General features: G+C 39.9%; 1 protein-coding gene across 8 annotated transcripts in view; it reads left to right on the top strand.

The window, feature by feature from the left end:
- The first annotated feature begins 3173 nt into the window (after window positions 1–3173).
- The window catches only part of MAP3K4 (mitogen-activated protein kinase kinase kinase 4), a 68211-nt gene continuing 52647 nt past the window's right edge, over window positions 3174–18737 (top strand). For all 8 annotated transcript variants that reach the window (XR_004238843.1, XM_032102483.1, XM_032102480.1 and 5 more), the window contains exons 1-2: window positions 3174–3604; window positions 18208–18398. Coding sequence is in view for 7 of the 8 variants with exons in the window: in XM_032102483.1 (XP_031958374.1) it covers window positions 3534–3604; window positions 18208–18398 (262 nt within the window). In the remaining variant the exon portion in view is untranslated. The remainder of the gene's footprint in view (window positions 3605–18207; window positions 18399–18737) is intronic.

Here is an 18737-nt window from a genome sequence, read left to right as displayed (position 1 = left end):
TAAATAACTTATTGGAAGGGAAAAAGTAATTGTACAAAGCTGGTTTTGTCAAGAATTTGATTTTTTGCATGTAGTTCACACAGTGAAGAACAATCTGATTACTAGATTTCACTAACTGACTTAAAACCAAAAACCAAGTTGTGCCTTATTCTGCAACATTTGTGACGTGAAAAAAAGTTTGGAAGTTTGGCCTTGTGACAGGTACCAGGAGAAAAATTTACAAATATTTTCTTATATTTATTTACCTACATGGACCAAATATTTCTTTGTCTTCATTAAGTTTTTTTGTATATAGAAAATAACTGGAGAAATGGCAAAAGCACAGCTGCATGTACAATCGTGTCGGATACCTGTGATGAAATGAGGAGGAAGGAATAACAGAATATGTGCCCCAGGAATAGACAGAAATTTCAAGGGTAGTTTCAGTAGAAATTTTGAAAATGCTATTTGAAAGACCTATTTTTGTTATTAGGATGCTACCGCCATCTCAAATTTCTAATGCAAGTTCTAAGACTGCTGCTGTAATAAAAGGCATGTTGCTAGAATAAAAAGCAATTCCTAAGCAATTGCAGCATCTGCTAAATTATAAAGCCAGATGTTTTTCTGAAAAAAAAGAAGAAAATTAATTCTAAAACTTCTGAAAACAGAAGTTAAACTGAAAAAAGTTTGTCTATTTTGACAGTTACCTGTTTCCTGGTTTGTTTTTTTAACCTAGAATTTTGGAGTCATGATTTTGCCACATCAGACAATAAAATCCATTCCTAATATTTTAACTCAATTTTCTTACAGACAGATGCTACTTATTGTGATCTGTATTTTAATCCTGTGCTGCCTTCTGTTCCAGGAGTAGAACCAGAATGAACAATTTCATGTATCAATTTCTATGCACTTATGAAATACTGATATGTTTAGTCTTTGAAATATGATGATATTCCTCAAAAGAAGCCAAAAGTAATGAAGATAATTTTTTTCGCATATCATTTTTTAAGACCTCTGTAATGCCTTGAATTTTTTTCTTTGCTAAATATTATCCCTATATAGGCTCTGAGACTCTTACGTCATCTGCTGTTTCCTATACTATCAACTCCAGATATTTCTGCATCTCTTAATTTCTTCCCAAGTTCTCTGTAAGGCCATTTACAAACCTCTCCTCTTACAATCTTCTTCTTGATGCCAGGAGCTATGTTGCTATCTATGGTCTATTGCAGATAACGAAGCATCACTGTATCAAACTTACAGCCTTACTTTGCTTGGTCAGTATCTGTAGTTCTAGGATATGTTCTGTGATATACCACAAAAATGTGATGCAACTCAATATGCTGGGCTGCCCTAAAGGGAAAGGGAAAAGTGGATGCAGGGAAGATTTTTCTGGACCTCCTTTTTGAAGAGGCTGCAGTGAACCCCAGTTTACTTCAGTAAACTATCTTAATATTTACAGAAAGTAGTGGCAGCGGTCAGTCCCCGTTTCGCCCTTTGCCAAGGGCCCTTGGGATGTCTCCACTTCCCCACCATCAGGCCCTCACATCTATGGCAAAATGCAGTATCAGGTTTTTTTCCTAGTTAATGAAAATGGTGTGCTTCTAACATACCACTGCACTGGTTGTTTTCATAGAAGAAGTAAAGAAGCTGAAATATTTTGCCATGATTGCTAAATACGCCTCTGCCATGCAAACAGCTGCACAGATGGTGTGAGACAATGATCCCTAACTGAAAAGGATGTTCGAATTTAATCAGTAACATCGACCCTTTGTTATTTGCTATCATACTAAAACCACATGCATTCTGGGAAGTAAACAGCTTTACCCTATATAATGTATGTTTTTTATGGAGATGACAGCTAATTTATTAGGTTAGCACTTCAGAATTTTTGACCTTGACTTCCTTCAGCTATGGTTTCTAAATTTTGTTCACCATGACAGATTAGTGGGAATGTACTGTGTGTATCCACTGTTGGAGCTGCTTTATGGTTTTGAGCTCAAGTACTTGAGCAGACGTCTTTAACATGCTAAATACTGCATTTTTCCATTACATGAGGTATCTTAGTTAATAATTCTTGACATAAATGCTGAGTGTCTTGACGTTTAAATGTCATGATCATCAGAGTCATGGTGATCCAGGTATCTTTCTCGACCTACAGAAAACAGTCTAAGTGGCTTCCTGCATAATGTTACTTATCTGATCTTGCATTTTAAAGTATGCATTTATTAAGATGATAAATAGTAGATGTTATTAAAATGATGTAGTAGAACTATATTCTGCATTTCAGCTTAAAAAAAAAAATCTTTTATTTTAAAGGGCCTGTTGAATTTGCTTCCTAAACTTTGATAGAGAGGTGGACAACTTTATTTCATGAACAGTGACTTTACAACTGAATTTTAGTATCAGACTAGAAAGGGGCAAATTTCTTGTACAAGTAATGAAGGAACTGGTGCATAAATGCAGAATCTAGAACTGAATCCAGTCCAAGCTCAAATTTCACCCATCAGAAATAATGCATGTGCTTTGTATACACATTACTGATGCCGGGGTTTGCTGCTGTGCTTCCAATCCTGTAACACAGAATATGAGGCTCCCTCTCATCGACCCTAACAATTGAACAACCCATGGCACTTTTCTGCCTTTGACGGGTGTTAACATTGATAATGATATTCCTGCCAACCTACGGCTCAGGAAATTACATTTTTCCTCCCCGTATTTCCAAATGGATATTATGGCTCCAGTTCTCTGTCCAAGGCTGATAACCAGTGCTGCTGGAGGGTTTAAAAAGACCAGGTTCATAAACTGAGACAAGTTACTCTGTCAGCAGCAGCAGCGTACAAAAGATGAAAGATCATTCTTCCATGCACGCCCTCAAAGGGGACCTCAAAGGTCTTTCACGCCTTCCACCTCCTTGGATCCGGCCGTGGTCGCTCCAGCCTCCGCTGGACATCGGGCCAGCACGGCTGCGGGGAGTTGGCACCTGCTGAAGGAAACCATCTTCCTCTCAGCAGGATGGTTTTTCTTCTGTCTCTGTCTGCCAGCGGTGTGGGAACGAGAGCTGTAGGGACCGCGGCACCCGCAGCGAGCGGCCGCAGGTAGCGCCTGACAGCTCCGCCACGGGGCCAGCGAGGGGGCGGCAGCTCCCGCCGCGCCCCCATCACCGCCCCGCCTCGGGATAAACGCGGCCCCTCGCGGGGAACTGTGGAGACGTAGTTTCCACGGTGTCGGAGGGAAGTGCCGCGGTCTCACAGCCCGTCCCGACCCCGCGGCCGCGGGAGAGAGGGGGGAACCCGCACCGGGAGCCGCCCCCTGCCCGGCCGCGGCGGAGCGAGCGCCTCTGGCGCGGCCGGTCCCTCCTGCCGCGCCGTAGCGATGCTGCCGGCGCCGCTGCCCTCGGAGGCTGTTCCCAAGATGGCGGCCGCGCGGGCGGCTCTGCGCGGCCGCGCTCCTGCAGCCGGGTAGGAACCCGCTCCCCTCCTCCTGCTGCTCCTGCTCCTCGCTGCGCCCCCGCGCCGCGCACTGGGGCCCGCCGCCATGCCGGCGCCGGTGCATGCATGAGAGACGCCGCCGCGCTGGTCTGTGCCGCCGCCGCCGCCATGGAGGAGCCGCCACCGCCGCCGGGGAGGTCAGTACCCAGCGCTGCCTCACAGGGAGCTCCCTGCAGGGAGCGATGCCGGGCGGGGGCTGCGAGCGCCGGGGCCGGGGGTGCACGCTCTGCCCCCCGCCCCCGGCCCCTCCGCGTTGCAGAACCTCTGTCTGCTGCTGCTGCTGCTTCAGCGCTTCTGCAGAGCGCCCACGGACCGAGAAAGTGCTTCGATAAGAAATCTCTAGTGGCTGCGGTGGGTAAGGCAGTGTTTTGTGGGCGCTTTGCAATTAAAGCAAATCGTTTCCTTCGCCCCCAGTCTCGCAGCAGTGCGGGCGGGTGTGTCGGGGCACTGCCGAGCCCGGCTCTCGGGGTCGGGCCGGAGGTCCGGGGGCTGCAGAGAGGAGGGGGAGCAGCAGCTGGAGCCCGCGGGAGGCTGACGGAGCGTGACCTGTGCTCCTCGACTTGTGAACTGCAGCGATGGAAGCGCTGCCCTCTGGAAGGGTGTCTCGTGTTTATAGCAGCCTTGATTAAAATCGGGTTTTCTTTAGAGTGCCGGTAAAACAGCAGGGTCACGGAGTATCGCTGCTGGCAACATTGCAATCGATAGTTGTAAGAAGATGGGGTTTAAAAAAAAAATAAAGAAAAAGCGTTCACAAAGAAGTGTTGTGATGCTTCAAAGCTTTCTGCAACTGCTGTCACCTCCTGAATATGCTGACCTGCAGATTGGCTTTTTGCAAGTCTCCATCTGTGTCCTGCTGAGAGATGGGGATGCAAATTACTTTATGCTTTAGTGTTTCCAGCTGGCTGTAGAAGTATTGCAGAAGTCCAAGTTATTAATTCCGTGGCAATTATTTCTCATTTTAAAATAACATCCTGTTGATGCACTTCACTTCTCACTAGGAAGCATTCAGGAAACGTTTTTAAAACGCTTGTGTGATCAATTAGTACTGTAAGGCAGTAGTCAGGTGCACTGTGTACCAGGTGTGCTGTGCAAAAAATCTGCTGTCGTGTTGCTGAGATGGTTCTTGAATATTGCGAGCTGCTGCTTTGTATTGATGGAATAAAAGGGAAGTTGTGATGTGCTCCTGTTTGGGTCAAGGCTATGGAGTTAACAATGCCTTTGAGTTTGCATTAATGATTTGTTTTTCTGTCATGAGAATGCCAAAATCAGAAGATATATAAAACTAATTAGATTTAACAGAAATATTATGAAATACAAATGCTATAGGGCAGCTGAATTAATAAGCTTCTAAGTTACTTTTTCAAGGACTCTTCAAAGACTTAATACTGCAGGTTCAGCAGATAATGACTTAAAATAAAGTTTGTCCAACAGCATGACCCTAGACCTGGGCTGTCTTCATGTAGAAGAGTAATCTTCAGAGGCTGCATGGAAAACACCCAGGCATTTCCTGTGCAGGGCCATTTCTGACCTCTGGATTCTGCTTATTACAGGACAGTTTATATGAGTCGGATGTGGGTGTGGATAATGTGGTGACAACTTCACCCAGCAAATGAAAATTGAATTAGTTACTTCAGAGTGAGCTGGTGGGTGGGAAGGGGATGTCTCAAAACAATTAGGTAGCCTTAATTTGTGTAGGGTAATGCATATACTCCATCCACTGTGATTCATTTCTCTGTGTACTCTGTGTCCCAACTTCACACCTGCTTTAGAACACAATTGCTTCTCTGGCTTCATGCAGCACTTGCTTTTACTTAAATGTAATACAAGTAAAGTATCTGAAGCTTTTTCAAACATGATTACTGTCGATTTAAATTTTGGAGTCATCATTAGATGTTTATTCTTGGGGCTGTGAGGTTAGAATTTTGTTGAAATCAGTTTATTTTGCCCAGGCTTGGGCAATTGAAATCCATTTGATGGCAGATAGCTTTTAATCCTGTTTGTAGAGTATGAATGTGTTCTTAAGATAATGAGTTCTGGCTAGTGCTAAAGTGCATTGCTATAATGCATTCTCTTTAAGTTAACTTTAGTTCTGATGGAGAAGTATTCAGTCATTCTGAATTAGCAATACACCTACATTTGTTAAATAAACAAAGCTTATTGATTTGTTGTTTTGAGACTGCCTCGTGTGAGAAATCTGCTTGTCTTTGTGTGAGGATTCTGTCTTGTTAGAATATAAATGCAATAGTACATTTTGTAAACTGAAGGCAAGCATAAAATATATTTATGGCTTTTTTTGAATTACATCGTCCTTGATCAAAAGCATTTGATTGAGAATCCCTCTCCAAAAGCACACTGTTTTTCCCAGGCCTTCTTTTCTTTCTTGAAATGGACTTTGGGGTGGGGGAGAGAGGGGAGGCAGCTCTAAACTGAAAAATGCTCAGGGAACCTGCAAGCAGATGTTGATTTTGAGAGACAATTGCTCTTTGACCCTGGATAGCATGCAGTAGTTATGGATAAGTGAAAGATACTACTGAAAAGTTTTGTGGAGAAGTCACATTTAAGTATCAATCGTGATAACAAAACAAGTGGAAAGTTTTCAAGATAAGATGTTTCCACTTAGATAATTTAGAATGCTAATTAAAACAGATGTGTTTGGTGCTTCTTGATTATTGCCCATAGGCTTTAAATTTCCCAAGCCCAATTTTAGGCTTTCCCAAGAATTTTCTGGCACAAAATCCACTATAGAGAAAAATGAGGCCTTAAGCATGTCCTTTGTTGGGACTTTGCTCTTTGCTTGGGAGCACTGCAAAGGCATGAAGAGCCATAGGACTACTGTAACTTGTGCCTTGACTGCTTGTAGCCCTCTTTTCTCCTGGCATACATCCAGTGCAAGGGGTGAAGGAAGGACCAAGGCTGTGAATAAAGTGGGACAGAATTGTGAATTATGTGGAGGCTTCCTCCTTGCTGGGGAACTTTTCAGTAGTCTGTCTATCAGATTTGTTGTCTCTAGGATGACAATGAATTGGGCTGTCAGTCTGCAGTATCTGTGGTTTGGGGGAAGCCTGAGGTTATGTTATGAATTGTGCTCAACATATTTTCCTGCTTGCCAAACTGTCTGTGTGTCTGATAGTACATGAGCAGTGAAAGAGTTTAAAATCATTTTATTAAGATCGTAGTTTTAGTAGGAAAAATGATTTAAGTATATAGAGCTTTGCCACAGTTTTTTTTCCTCCGTGCATTTAAATGAGGTAAGATGTAATCTCTATTCTACATGTATTGCATTTTCTTGTTTACATGTGCAAGATTGGGATGAATGACTGATTGCTCCACCTACACACAAACACACATGAAGTGCTGGTTGAGATGTGTTTGGCATTTGTAGCAGTAAGGATTAGTCTGTGTTGTGTGGCTGCTTGGGTTGTTTTTATGTCTGTTAATTAGTGCTGTCTGTGTCAAGGTTGGTTTTACTGTTATGTAAGCTAGTGAGATTTACCTTTGTGGAATGCAAACTGTGCTGTGATGAAAACAAATCTACTGAATTTAAAGGAAAGCATAAGGGATATGCAGTAATTCTTACTTCAGGGAGCTAATTTGGATTTTTAGAGGCTTACAAAGATTTGGCTTCCATGACAACCACATTTCTTAAATTATATACAAACCATTCTTTTAAACTGCATCTAGAATGCATTTAGAAGACAGCTTTTCATACTACCAGCTGCTAGTCAATAGTGTGTTGACCTCTGTCAGCGCAGGAATCTCAGCTCATTTCTTCAGTGGCGTGGTTGGATTTGCTGTTGCCTGCAACATTTATGTTTGCAGGACTGTTACTTTCCTTCAGTTTTATTCTTCTCTCAGATGTTAACTGCACTGATGCTACGTTTAGTCTGTAATTTATTAACTAAATAATTTTTGAATTTTAAAAAATAACTTGGAAGCTTATTTATTTAAAGTGTTGATAATGGTCCCATGCTCACTCTCTGCTTACTGCAAATGTAAAGCCAAATGAGAATGTTTGTTTTTAACATCTGAATTTGAGTGTTAGTGAGTTGACAAATGTTCACTCGTGTCAAGTCCAAGAACCCTGTGTGTAAAGTCACATTAATTTTCCATGAAACCTGATCAGGTTTATTTTGGAGCCAGACAAGATGGGATGTAAGTATTGTCCTGATGAATGTCTCCTGCTGTCTTAGGGTAGAAGGAGGAAGGGAGAAGTTCTGTTCCTTCTGTGTCCTGCTGATATTCAATGGTGTCATGTGTTGCTTTCTAATGTGGTATAAATGTATGGTTTATTCTGCCCTTGGCTTACATGTGCTGCTCGTTTACTTGCTGTTGCTTTTCCTGAGAGCAGTATTTGTAAAGGTTTTCACCATTTTGGCTGTAGAACATCCATTCAGTAAGTGATAACAAGGCCACAGTTACTCATGCCTCTATTACTTCTTGACCTCACTGTAGAACTCTCCATGGGCATGACCACTGAGCTTTTAGGATGCTCCAAGTAGTGCAGAGTACTGAAGTCCCATTGCATTGCACAGATTTTCCAAAGGTCACACACAAGAAGTCCAGTATGCAGTGCTTAGACACCAGCTTCTACTGAAAACCTATTTAACTTTCAGTACTTCACCTTCAGGGTTCCTGTAGACTTTGACTTTATCTAAATGGCGAACTGAAACTTTGGGATCATAACCAGTTGTTAGCTTTTTCTTATCTAGGAATGGAACTTTCTGCCGGAAGAATAGAGTGTGTGTGGGAGAATGGGGGAAGAATGGCTGTTACAGATCTTTTTATCTTTTATCACAGGTCTGTGCACTTCCCAGTTTATCACTTTTATATATGATATATTTATAGTTGAACCTAGCAGCTTAACAATCTTTTATATTAATTTTATATATCTCTTTTCCCAATAGAATGTAACTTTTCTTGGTGTAGCTTAAATTTTCCAGAAAATCCATGCAGATGTGTTAGTGCAGATTTTTCATAAATAGTTCTTAATTAAATATACTTTACTCTTTTGGTGTGTGGCTTGAGACTTGGGATCTGATCTGTGCGAGTGCCAAGAGCTTAATTGCAGCACTTACCCTTTGGATTGATACTGTGCTGTGTAGTGCTCAAACATCATTAGTGAGGAAAACATATTTCAGAGATTCTTATTTAAAAAACAAAAAGTCAGTTTAAATTCCCAAATATGAGCTAGGGTTCAATTGAGGTTGAAAAAGTAGCACTAATAGAGAAGCATGAGGACTGGAATCAACGAATATTTTAACATCAGTTGTTCGGTGAAGAGAGCTGGATACTAGCTGGGGGGTGAAGCTCTCTTAGCTCCTGTTTCTACAGTTCTAACCTTTGATCCATTTGCAGCCTCACTTGGCAGGCTTGAACATGGATGTGGAAACCTAACAAACCCATCAACATTTTCACACTCTATTACATGTTATAGAACAAGGGTAGAATTAAATAGGCTTTTTTTCTTTTGAAATAAAATACGCGTGGTTTTTATCAAATGATCTGTTGGGGACAAGCTCAGAAATGGATCTACTGTAAATGCTGTTACATCATAGTTCAAATTTGTATGAAAACTTACAATAATCCAAGATGGAAAAATGAGTTAAGTTTTCTCTGTTCTCAAATTTGCTACTAAAAAAGAACAGACAGTTCTGAGTATTTTTTTTTTTCTGAGATGAGAACATGAAGAACTGCCAAAGCTTTTATAAAAGCTCTATTTCATTTATTTTTTAATACTTATTTCTAGTTGGTATAATTTGCAGAAGAAAAATGACTTCCTTAGATCATCTAAATATGTCTCAGTAGTGCTTATCACTACTTGCTATGAAAAGATATGATGAATACTACTTTGCATTCTGCTTAATTTATTTTTGAATCATTGTTTGACGGTTTCGTCTTTTTGAGGTTTACCATGTTGTTCTAATCAGCCGAAAGGTGCTTCAATACCTCACCATTCTTTCAATAGCTTTTATTAGATTTTTCTGTGACTTTGTCTTTCTTTTGTAAATATAATAACCACATATAGAAGCTTCTGCCCAGGAATATAGGAGAATTTTGGGAAAAGTGCCAAAGTAGTAGTAATTTGAAGAACTGACTCTGGTAGCTTCCAGATCTTGAGAAGCAGACAGTTGTGTTAAATTTTTCTGTTAAACTAAAATTTGCTAGTAAGTACATTAGTGCTGTAAACAAATTTGTAAAGCCTAGTCAGACATGTGCTCGAGGTCTACTGTAGAAATGAAGTGTGTTCACACTTGCTGGGTCCTTCTGTTCTAATTAAAGAGCTTAATTGAGAGTTACCAAGGAGGAAAAGTTGTTGCTGGGAATCAATTAAAGTTTAGCTGTTGAGCTCAAAGCTGTGCATTAATCTTTTTCCCAGTAATGACTTTTATTTTTTTCCTCGGCAATTTCTGGAGAAATAGTGGTGATTTTGTCACAGTGAAGTCTCGCTCCAAACCACTGTTTGTGTTGCAGCAGAAATACTTGCTTTATACTGCTCCCTCAGCTGATGTGGAATTTATTGTACTTGGTTCTTAAGTGTTAGCAGGGCTGTTGTAATGTAAACCTGTAGTTTGCAAGAGGGTGGCACGGGTTTCATAGCAGCCTGAGCGTGTGCATTTGTGCAGCCCTGCTACAGTTAAGTGTTCAAAGATAAACAAGGTGTAAACAGTGAGCAGAGCGGGGCTTTTAAAGGGCTGCTCTTATGTCCTGACAATTTGCTAATGAAGTTTTAGTGTTTCTGTCATTATTTCTATGTTCACAAGCCCTTGTTCATAGGTTAATTTATAAAAAAGCTACTGGAATGATGTAATCAATCAGTTCTTCGTGGTGGTACCAATATTACCTTAAGCATCTTCCTGCCCAAGTGTTCTGGTTTTATTGTTGCTGCAAGTAAAAATCTTCATTAGTTTTGTGGCTGACTCAGCTAAAAGTTACTGTTCTCATCTTCTAACATCCCTCTCTTGCCCTCCCTCAACTAGGAATGTCTGCCATGTGAAACTTGCTAGCGTGACATTAAGTACATTTGGCTGCCTAATCAAAATTAAAAGTGGCTGAAGTTGGAAAAATCCTGCTAACAAAGGCATACCAGCTGAGCTGGATTGTTTTGGCAGCACCAGTGAAGAGCCAGTGTTGGTACTTTAAGTTATACATGTGCATCTTGGGTGCTGGTGACTTTTGGCAAAGTATCTGGAAAGCAGAAGGGACAGAGAGTCGTGTAAAATTGCTTCATGTGCAGCCAGAAGAGAGTGATTGAGAGCACGCACTTAACACTCAGCAGGTTGCCTTCTTCCCCCTGCTCTCTCTACAAGAGAATGCCAGGTTCAGGAAGTGGAGGACCTTGGCTGTCATGGGGCTGTGGGGTTTTTGTGTATATTGTGTGTATTGATCTGACAGGTAAATGGTGCACCAAAAAATTAATGGTTTTTTTCACTGTCAGGTTGGTGATTGAGGTCACATGATTGTTGCCTTCTGTGCAGAAGGGATGGCAAAAGGGTCAGGGATGTGCAACCTGGGAAGCAAAAGGTACGCTGGAACAGCTTCCCTTTCTTGTATCATCTTACTGTGACTGTAGTGTTGGTAATTTCTGAGGGTCTTTACTGTAAAAAGTTGTGTGAATAGCATTACATTTCATACCTGATTAAATTTCTTTTTTTAAATATTGCTTCCTTTTTTGTTCTCTTAGAAGTATTTGTGCTGTAAGCTGTTTTAATGCAAACTTAGATTTTGTAAGATTTGCATATGCAGACATACTAGATGAAAGATGCATGTGCTTTTTTGCATTTTGTGTCAGGAGTAAATGGTAAAATTACTATCTGTTATAAATAAATTTTTTGCTCTCCTTTCCTCCTGTCCAGCTATCATCTTTTTTCTCCCAATATGCTGGTTGTTCATTCCTAGACTGCAGAGATAAATGATAACATATCCTGCCTTCCCCTGATCCCTCTGGAAGAAAAAAAATGTAGCTATGTACAGCTGAATTTGAATTCTAATATTTCTTAAAACTGAAATTGTTATGCTGGTACTGTATCTTCCTTAAAATGTAATTTGAAATACCTAGTACATACAGAAATGCCATAGATTTCTGCCTTAAAATATTGTTTTAAGACAACAACATGACAAAGTAATTTTTTGTTTACTTAGATTACCTCCAGTCATTATTTTAAAAATCTGTCTCCTTCAAACTTTCTTCTAATTTAAAGACAAGTTTTAAGTTCGTTTTTTTTTTTCCCCCATTCATTTTAGCCTTTACATTGGTGTGCCTTACATATTATCTGCTTTTATTGTTAGAGAAATCAATGAAAGGTTGAATGTGACCCTCATAAATAAATTTATGTCTTAACTTTCAGAAGAGCTGGGAAATGGATGCGTGTAACTGGACAGGATTAGTCACCTGCTGTAGAAAGGAAAAATAGTGCAAATATACGGGTGATCATAGGAATACACAAACTGAGGTAGAGAAGCCTGCTTGAAAAGCAGAAATTAAAGGAGTTATCAGTCTTGCTTTTTAGTTGCCAACTGAAGGAAGAGTTGCAAAGGCAACAAGTTAATTTAGAGAAGAATGTTATTATTTTGTTCTTCCTCCCTGCTATTTTTTTTATACAGTCTTCATGCCAGAAGAAATGGTACTCTGAGTTCCCCTTTTCCAGAATAAAAGTGCAGTTAGATGATTTTCTGCCAGGCTTTTTTGTCAAGTTAAGTTATCCAGATGTCTCTTCTAGAGTAAAGTAATGCCTACAAGATCCTTGTGAGATAGAAACTTGGAACTCCAAAGCTTTTGTTACCGCTCTCTCTTCCAGCTTAAAGCTGCTTTCAGATCTTTTTTTTGTACTGGTGGGAAGTGGCGTATGTTCTCTCTAAAATTTGGAAAAGCTACAGGTAGTATATATTCCTTCCAGTTCCTTATCCAAAACCATGGATGTTCATTTGCCAAGCAGGAATTTGCCAAAAGTAACAAAGTTTTTTCTCAGGAGGAAGCTGGTCCAGGCTTTGATAGAGATGTGGTACTTTTTGCAAGTCTTAATTTCATTTGCCCTACGTAATTTGAAGACTTTTCTGGTTTTTTAAAATTTTTACACTAGAACTTTAAGGAGAACTATATCTGCAGTTTATCTTTGTGGTAGTGATTCTGCTCAGAAAAACCCCTCAAACTTGGTACTTTTCTATACCCAAATTATACTTAGGATAACGAATTACGAAGCCAGACATATTCTTAGTTTCAAGTTGAATTCAATTATACTGTTAAAAATCTTGCCAAGTATTTACCAAGTTTGTAACAATAAGAACTATTAATATGTTGATAGCAAGGACATGTTATTTATTGATGACTAAGATTTAACATTGACTACTCAGAAATACTGAGCTCAGGCATCTAAGATTCAAATGTGAAAACAAAGGTCAAGTATTTTCATTCCTCTATGTCAGTGTTAGGTTTTAATATGAACACTATGTTTGTCTGCAGTCTCTGGAGGTATAATGACAGGAAGAATATGTAACATGAATACTATTTGAATGTCTGTGCTCATCACAGAATTTTCATATCCTGCTAACAGGCTATTTTTTCCCACCTGTAAGTGCTGTGCCAGACTTAGAATGCATTTAGCAAAAAAATACAGTTTTATTTGTAGAAACAGTGCAAATTCCTGCTGTGCTGTAATAATATAATAAGAACCCCCAACAAGATCTTTTCCTTGCCTTCTGCTGAAGACTTCCTTTTGCTGCACTTAGGGCAGTTTATAGTAAATGCAGTAACATCAGGCACTTCATTTTTGTATTCACATGTGTTGCAGATCTTTGAAAATACCGTATTCAAAGCTGGATTTTTAGTCATTTCTGCTTTCAGTTCAGGAACCATTCAGAACCATGTCCATTCATTTAAGCTTACAGCTTCCCTCAGAACATAATGTTTAAAAAGTGATTAAAATATAGGGGTGCATGATGCTTTCCTAATGTTGGAACGTAACACTATGTGTTTACACCAGGTAGCTGTCCTGTATTGTAGTAGAACTTCAGGTTTTTTCATCTTGTTTTCCTGATTTGGTTGTCTAATCCTCAGTCTTTTTTACCCGAGGTGCTACTGATTGCTTAGTGAAGTTCCTTTCTTGTGCTGTTGGTCCAGGAGTACCTTTACATTCTCTTTTGCTATAAAATGAAACCTAGTACTGCCGCACAGAAATTGGAGCTTCTGATTCCAGAGTTTTGCTGTGTGTGGTGTTTAGCAGCACTGACTGCATACTTTATTGTTTCTCTGTTTTAACAGGTGCATAGGTGGGTACTTAAAAATTCTGTTTGCTTTTTGCATAACCAGCAGCTGTTGGGTGATGACAGTTCTTGTCAGAATATTGTCTGAAAAAGACTGGTTGTGACTACCTTTAGGGAGAGCTACCTTAACTTTAACAAGATGTGTTTGGCAGTGTGTAGTGCCTGTGTTTTCTGCTACTTTTGCTGACTGGGAATGTGCATTGCTAAGAGCAGACCAATGTAGCTTTGTCTTCCTGCATTAATTATCAAGCTGAATCTGAGTTAAGGAGTATATATTTGAAAAATAGACACTTTACTTTTAAAACAAAGCCACTGAATGTCAAGAGCTGGTACTTGGTAGTTTGGTGCTGGACCCTGTACAGATACTGCAGTTCTTTGTATGAAAATGGCAGAGGGCCATAAGAAGTGTTGAGAAAGAGCCTTACTGATTCCTGCAAGGTGTGATGGCTTTGATACTGCAGGCAGCTGTTTACAGCAGCAGTCTCTGGAGTGCACAGCTTCCAAACCATTGTGGTGGGTGATTATCCCAGCTACTGTGTGGGAACTGCCTAACTCAAATTTATTGCTGTGTGCTTGTAGTCCAGTCAGTTGACCTCTACTGCTCTGATCCCCAACAAGCTTTTAAGCTGCATGTGGGATGATAAACAGTAGCTGAACCTGACTTAATTATGTAAGTGCCTAATGTATTTGAACTCCTGCTTCTGAGGAAGGTGGCTGATATAAACGGAAGAGTAAAAAGGGGCTTCCCCTATATAGCTGTCACAGTTTTTAGGATGCCCTCTCGTTAATGGTTGTTACAAACTTTGCAAGCTTCAGGAAAGTGCAAAAGTTTGTATTGGTTAAAAATTGTGTTCCTCAGTGGGACTTTAGCCTAATTAATTGTAACATGTTCCCATGTGATCCTCAGTGGTCTTTTCATTTGTTAGTTTATTTTTAGTGATAAATGAATGTATTTTTCCAAAGGTTGTGGCCTTTATCAATAGTGGTGCTTACCAGACTTTTGCTTCCTATCCTGCTGCTTCAAATTTCATACCTATATTTCTGCCCCCTTTCCTATTTTGGTTTGCAGGCCTTTAAAATCCAGACGAATTATCTTGGTTTCCATGACTGAGCTAGAATTGTCCATACATTGCCATCACTTTTACTTAGTCAAAAAAAAAAAAAAAAAAAAAAAGCTGTTGTTGTATAGAAGTGCAAATTAAAGAAATTATGTATTCTGTCTTTTCAGATTCTGGTTGAAACATTCTTGGTTTGTTGGGGGTTTTTTTTTGGTGCATTTCCGAGCTGTTAAGTTGTTTTGCTTTGGTTCTTGTTTTTACCATACTACTCTTAAAACTTTCCCAATATTTATGATTTATGCATCCTGGCTACAGTCTTATATTCCGAGGGTAAAATTCTAAGAAGCATTTTTGTCATTAAAATTGAGGCTTGGAAACTGTAAATAGACTATGAAAATTGTGCACGTCTAGTTTTCCTTGTAGGGATTTGGTTTAGGCTGTTATTGGCAAATAGTAACAGCAGTTGTCACATTTCTAGCTTTCACTTTTTGTGTGTTAAGCATAATTAAACTTTGGATGGTTCTCACTTGCTGTGGGGGAGAAAACCTGCATGTCTTGGTAGCTACGAAGAAATTAGCCTCAACTAATGTTTCTCAACTCTGGTTCCAACAGTATTTAGGAACCAACAATTCTATCTAATAACCAACACTATGATCTGATTCAGGCTTGCCAGCACTGCATTTTAGAGATTGGCAGATTTAATTAGCCTATGGTTAGTTCATGACAGCAAATAACACACAAACATTGTAAATGCTGCAATGTCAGTAATCTGTAAAAATCATAATTGATTTTAACACCAGAGTCTTCCTGCTGAAGATCATAGATGTCTGGTGTTGTCTGGATGAGAAAAATTATTCCTACCATGTCAAAGCTGATGTAGCTGCTTTAGTTCAGACCCTGTATATTTAGTGCATTGTTGTACCCTAAGGCTTGCACTGATGAAACTGAATCTTGGTGTTAATTGGCACTGATTTGAGGTATAGTCTTTGCACACAAACCCTAAACTGAGTATGGTAAAATTTTAAAAACTTGGTTTGCAACCTGTGCCTTCCTCTCTCTGAGCAGACCAGCCAGCTTTGGTTAGATCATCTCACCAGCTGCTAACAAGAGTGGTTCTGTTGTTATGAACGAGGGCACGGTTGCTTGTTTTGTGATATGATTTCAAGTGCTGCATGTTTTGTGATGCCTGCTATGCTTTTTATCAAAGAACGTTTTACTAAATTACCCAGAAAAAAAAGGCTGAATGTTAAGTAAGTCATACTGGATGCCACTGTATAGGTATGTGTGTAATTCGTGTGTGAGGTTGGAGGGTGATTTGGATACTTCTGGCACTCCTGCCCTCTCATCAGACATAGCAAGAAACAAACACGGTAGAATTATAAAATCATTTAGGTTGAAAAGGACCTCTAAGATTGAGTCCAACAGTAAAGTAACACATTCAAGTCCACCAATAAACCATGTCCTATGAGGGCCACACCTACAGGTCTTTCAAATGCCTCCGGCAATAGTGGCCAAAATAACCATCTTACGTTCTTTAAAGATCAGTTAATTCAGCCTGGTGGAGAGGTTTGATTGTTACATTCTTCGAAGAGGTTGCTTACTTATAAACAGAGGGAAAACAGTGTTTTCTCTGGTCTTTCCTAATGAGGTAACTTGTCCTAGTTTAAAACTACCTTGGAGACCTAACATGAGTGCTTGCAGGATCTGTTCTGCCAGCCTCCGCAAGAGCATCAGCACCCCACCCTCTGCCTTGCCAGGCCAGTGAGATCACTGAAAAAATAAGTGGCTCCATAAGCACTGGAACTAATGACTTCTGTTTTATGTGGTTTAGTCTCTTGTGGTTGATTTGTCTTTGGCAAGATCAGAGGGGTGTTCTCTGAAGTGTTTTTTGCAGTAGGGCTGTTTGCAAGCGTTCTCAGAAATAAAGCTCTTCTGGTCTCCAAAAAGATGTAAACTTGAGTTCCACTTTCCCAGCTCAGCACTTACAGGATCTGTTTCTCTTACTCATCCACCTATTTTCACAAGATCTGTAGGAACAAATGTAAGGCTTGTTTTTATATTTGGACAGTGGGGGTTGTTTGAATCAGATTGCTAAGACACAGTAACAGTGTGATATTCAAAGGCAAGGAAACCAGACTAAAAGTATTGGTGATTCTGTGTGGTTGTCATTATGACCAGATTGTAGGGCTCTCCGTAGACTCCAGGTGGTGCTGCGGTACCAGCTGGGTCATTTTTCTTGGGTAACCAGTAAGGTTTATCTGCAGAAGTCGGTGAACTTGCCTATTGCCTTCTCAAAGCTGAAGTAGTAGAGTGAGAAGAGTAAAGTGAAAAGAATATTTCATACACTAAATGTTTCTGTGGCTTTGCAGAGAACATAACTCTTCTGCATGCTAAGGTATTTATTTCTGTTTGTAGCTAAAGGCCAAGAAAAAGTACAGTATCTGTGTTTTGTTTGTTTTTGTTTTGTTAGCCTTACTGCTGTTCTACTAGCTGGAAATATTCTGACATATTTCTTGCTGCAGTAACTCAGACTTATTTCACCAGAGCATAAGTAACATTCCTTGTCTGCCCCTAAAATAGTAGCAAGTAAAATATAATCTGTGATTTGAGTGAAATTGAAGTTATCGGATACTGATGCGATCTTGCACTGATTTAGATCGACTGTTTCTTTGCCTCAGAGTCTTTTACTAGAGTCAAGAGTTACTGAGAGTTCTGTAGAGTCAAGTGTTTGCACACCTGCTTCCAAAATAAGTGAGGGAATACAGGCAAACCATTTCTTTTCTTTCTTTGAAAATGGGGTGTGTTCTTCTTCCTGATACGTGTTAAAGCAAGAGAATTTCATGTATGGCACCATTGGGGAGTGATAGTATTTATATATGATATTAATGGTATTAATATAGTTGATGTTAAAATCTGTGAAAAATACTTTCAGATCTCCTATGCTGGGTAAAAGTTTCGTGAAGGGTGGGAGCGTGATTTTAGAAGTTGCCTTTGTGGTATGCGGGGTTTAGGGGGTGGAGAATGGAAGGGAAGACCTCTGCTGTTGTCCTTGCTGCTGATTAGATTAAACGTTTTGCATTATGTTTGTATACTTGAACCTTTGTTTATTTCATGCGCCTTTTAGTTTAGGCTTGCCACAAGTCTTTTCAGAACGAAATGTATTACATATACATGTATGTTAATGTTGTGTTCTTCTAGTGACACTCTGCCTATACCATCCTTTTCATATGTTGCCTGTTATTTATTAGATTGGAAACTTATCCTTAGGGATATGAAAAAAACCTTGGGTAAATACATGTGGATTTGGCAGTAAAATATAGAAGGTTGACTATGTTTGGGATTTATGGATGAATTACCTTTCTAAACAGACACTGCAAGTAAAAATTCTTTATCTTGAATGTAATGGTTTATCTTGTTCTCTGCAGGAAAGAGTGCAAATCAGAAGATGCTACTTCCAAGATCTCTGAATCTGACCCTGAAGAATTATCAGATGAAGCAAGTGCTGACACTTTCTATGGCACTTCTCCCCCTAGTACACCTCGCCAGATGAAACGTATGTCAACAAAGCATCAGAAAAATAACGTCGGCAGGCCTGCCGGCCGCTCCACTTTGAAAGGTAGGTGTGGTGTCTTGGTTTTTTCCTTAAATGATCATAGTCGTAGCAGTAGCCTGTTGTTACCTGGTGGAGGGGTTGTACAGAAGATGCAGCCAGGTACTGAGGTACAGTGAAAGAACGGGAGGCAGCTGTTGTGAATTCCAACAAGGGAAAACTCCTGCATATTAGAAGAAAAATTTTGCTATGAGAATACTTAAACAATGAGCAGTTTGCCAGAGCGATTGTTGGATTGTGGAATCTCCATCTTGGGAGATTTGTAAAACAAAACTGGTTAAGATCATGAGCAGGCTAAACTAGTTTTAACCCAGCTTTGAGCAGAAAGTTTGAAAAAATTGCTTT

Source organism: Corvus moneduloides, chromosome 3 (assembly GCF_009650955.1).
Source record: "Corvus moneduloides isolate bCorMon1 chromosome 3, bCorMon1.pri, whole genome shotgun sequence".
NCBI lineage: Eukaryota > Metazoa > Chordata > Aves > Passeriformes > Corvidae > Corvus > Corvus moneduloides.
Note: the sequence above shows the minus strand (reverse complement) of the source record. Positions and strands in the feature narration are given on the sequence as shown.